The sequence below is a fragment of the Engraulis encrasicolus genome, chromosome 3, assembly GCF_034702125.1.
Source record: "Engraulis encrasicolus isolate BLACKSEA-1 chromosome 3, IST_EnEncr_1.0, whole genome shotgun sequence".
Taxonomy (NCBI): Eukaryota; Metazoa; Chordata; class Actinopteri; order Clupeiformes; family Engraulidae; genus Engraulis; species Engraulis encrasicolus.
Window position 1 is genome coordinate 47,726,458 of NC_085859.1, and position 2,500 is coordinate 47,728,957.

Here is a 2,500-nt window from a genome sequence, read left to right on the forward strand (position 1 = left end):
ACAGACTTGCTCTTTTTTATTCTTTTGATTCTCATACTATTGCAGATCAAATTTCAGGTGGTCATTATTTTTATTTTCATTTACATCGATTTACCTTTTCCCTTTCTCTAACACTATTACTGTAAAACACAAGATACAGTGCGTACTATATACACCACCTCATTTGTACACAATCCTACTATACTTAGTAACTGTATGTAATTGCACAATGTTAATGTCTGAATTCCTTATTTTTGCTGACGTGTTTACGGTGTGTTTTCTTGTCATTCTCCTCAGGTTCTGTGGTGGCCTTATTCTCGACATCAAGCGCAAGCTTCCCTTCTTCGCCAGCGACTTCTATGACGCGATACACATCCAGTCGCTGTCGGCTATCTTATTCATTTACCTGGGCACCGTGACCAACGCCATCACGTTCGGAGGTCTGCTGGGGGACGCCACTGAGAACATGCAGGTGAGTTAACAGACATAAGAGCCCTTTGACGTCAGCGCTGTCAATGTTTCAAGGGTAAACAACCTCTGTGTGTGTGTGTGTGTGTGTGTGTGTGTGTGTGTGTGTGTGTGTGTGTGTGTGTGTGTGTGTGTGTGTGTGTGTGTGTGTGTGTGTGTGTGTGTGTGTGTGTGTGTGTGTGTGTACGTGGAGAGCGTGTTTTCGCCCCAGCTCCATTGTAATACTACGGTTGTTAATTTTTGGGTTTTTTTTGTCCATGGCCACCATGGCCTGTTGTGTGTGTTTTGTTTTGGTTGGATTACTTATTTGAGCGCTATGCTGAGTTATTATGATCCAGATTGAAAAAAAATACTGAGGGACTGATTGATGTGTATCAATTGACTGACCTTCTATACTGATAAATACACTATACAGTATATACTGTATACAGCCATGGCAAAAATTGAGAAATTATCAGTTTTTCTGATTTTGCTATGGATGGGTATGCGTATACATTAGGGAAGGGAAGATTTATCGATACGTATCGGAAAATCGATACGACCTGTACAGTACGGTTGCATCGATTTGCAAACGTCTGCATCGGTAAGAAACGCAAATAAAATCGAGATACATCGTACCTTGACTGTCCGCATCGGTACAAATCGGATAATATCTCTTAAAACTTTTTAGAAACTGTCAATTTCAGGATTTGTTCTCGTGCGCAACGCACATCATCTTGCTCTGATTCAGACCGCCTTGCGAGGAGGCGTGACCAAGCAATCAGTATTTTCCTTTGAGTCAAAGCGGCGGGTTACCAGCAATGTGGAGCACATTTTGTTGTCACATACAGCGAGTTTTCTGGTCATCCGGTGACTTTTTAAATGAAAGTTTCTAGCGACCATCTTCTGCGAGTCTGGAAGACGTGTGGAGAGAGTACTCGCTTATTTGAGATGATAGGGTAGTCTACGGTGCGGCACAAACAACAAGAGAAAGTTGTCTGCCAACATGCTGCAGTTTCCGAATGACAGCAGCATAAGCATAGTCAGCGCACGAGATACAAAAAAAACATAACCGTGTTGGAAAACGTTACAGAGCCTGTGCATTCGTGTTAAGTCCATTGTTCATGCAGTAAAAAAGAAGTGAAGTCGCTAAGTTGGCATCATTGCTTAGGAGCCTGTTATATTTAGCTCTCGTGCTGGACACACACAGTCTGATTTGCTGCTCGTGCAGATTGTCCATGAAGTTTAAAAAGTCCCGTTGAAAAGTACACTATTCCAACACCTCAGTCCAGTACGCACGTTATTTCCTCCTTCTGATATTAACCCCATTCCCAACATCTACTTAACTTACTAAATTGTTCTAATTTGGATCAATTGTGGTTGATAAGTTGTTCAGAGCTTACCTGTAAATGTAGTTAGCCTATAACATGTCCAGGTCAATATTCCAACATGATCAGAAGCTCTGTGGTTTTCTCATTTTTATTTAAAAAAGAGATATAGCCTACTGTAATTGGCATGGTATTCATTGTATTGTGTATTTTTTTTTTCATTTTCTCTGCTCAAAGCAATGTGCCCAAGCCAAAATGAGTTCTCACTGCTCTCTGTATGTTTTCCAGTATAGGCTATTTCAAAAGTAATATGCACAGCCAGGGCCGCTGCTAAGGTTTTGGGGGCCTAGGCATAACTGGTCAGGAGGCCCCCTCATAAGTAAATACTACTACTGCTACTAATAATAATGCTAATTACTGTATTCACAATTACAGTTTGTCTGAAAAATGATGGCCCTTTTGATAACTAACAAAAATGTAATGAAATATTTTTTCATGATGTTTTTAGTCAGTCTCAATTTAGGAGGTCACAATTTTGGGGGCAAAGTGGTTGAGGTTCTAAAAGCGCTCTGTTTACTCTGCTTATGCCTAACGGCAGCCTTGTGCACAGCCTTTAATATCAATTTGATATTTTAATCTGTTCTGTATCGCATCGTATCGTACCGAATCGCACTGCATCGCATGGCATTATAATTGTATCGCGCCATATCGAACTGCATCGCAGTAGGTAGGAGAATCGTATCGTA

General features: G+C 40.9%; 1 protein-coding gene across 3 annotated transcripts in view; it reads left to right on the top strand.

The window, feature by feature from the left end:
* slc4a4a (solute carrier family 4 member 4a) overlaps positions 1–2,500 on the top strand; it is a 90,097-nt gene that overhangs the window by 59,925 nt on the left and 27,672 nt on the right. For all 3 annotated transcript variants that reach the window (XM_063195552.1, XM_063195551.1, XM_063195553.1), the window contains one exon: positions 277–451. In XM_063195552.1, coding sequence (XP_063051622.1) covers positions 277–451 — 175 coding nt within the window. The remainder of the gene's footprint in view (positions 1–276; positions 452–2,500) is intronic.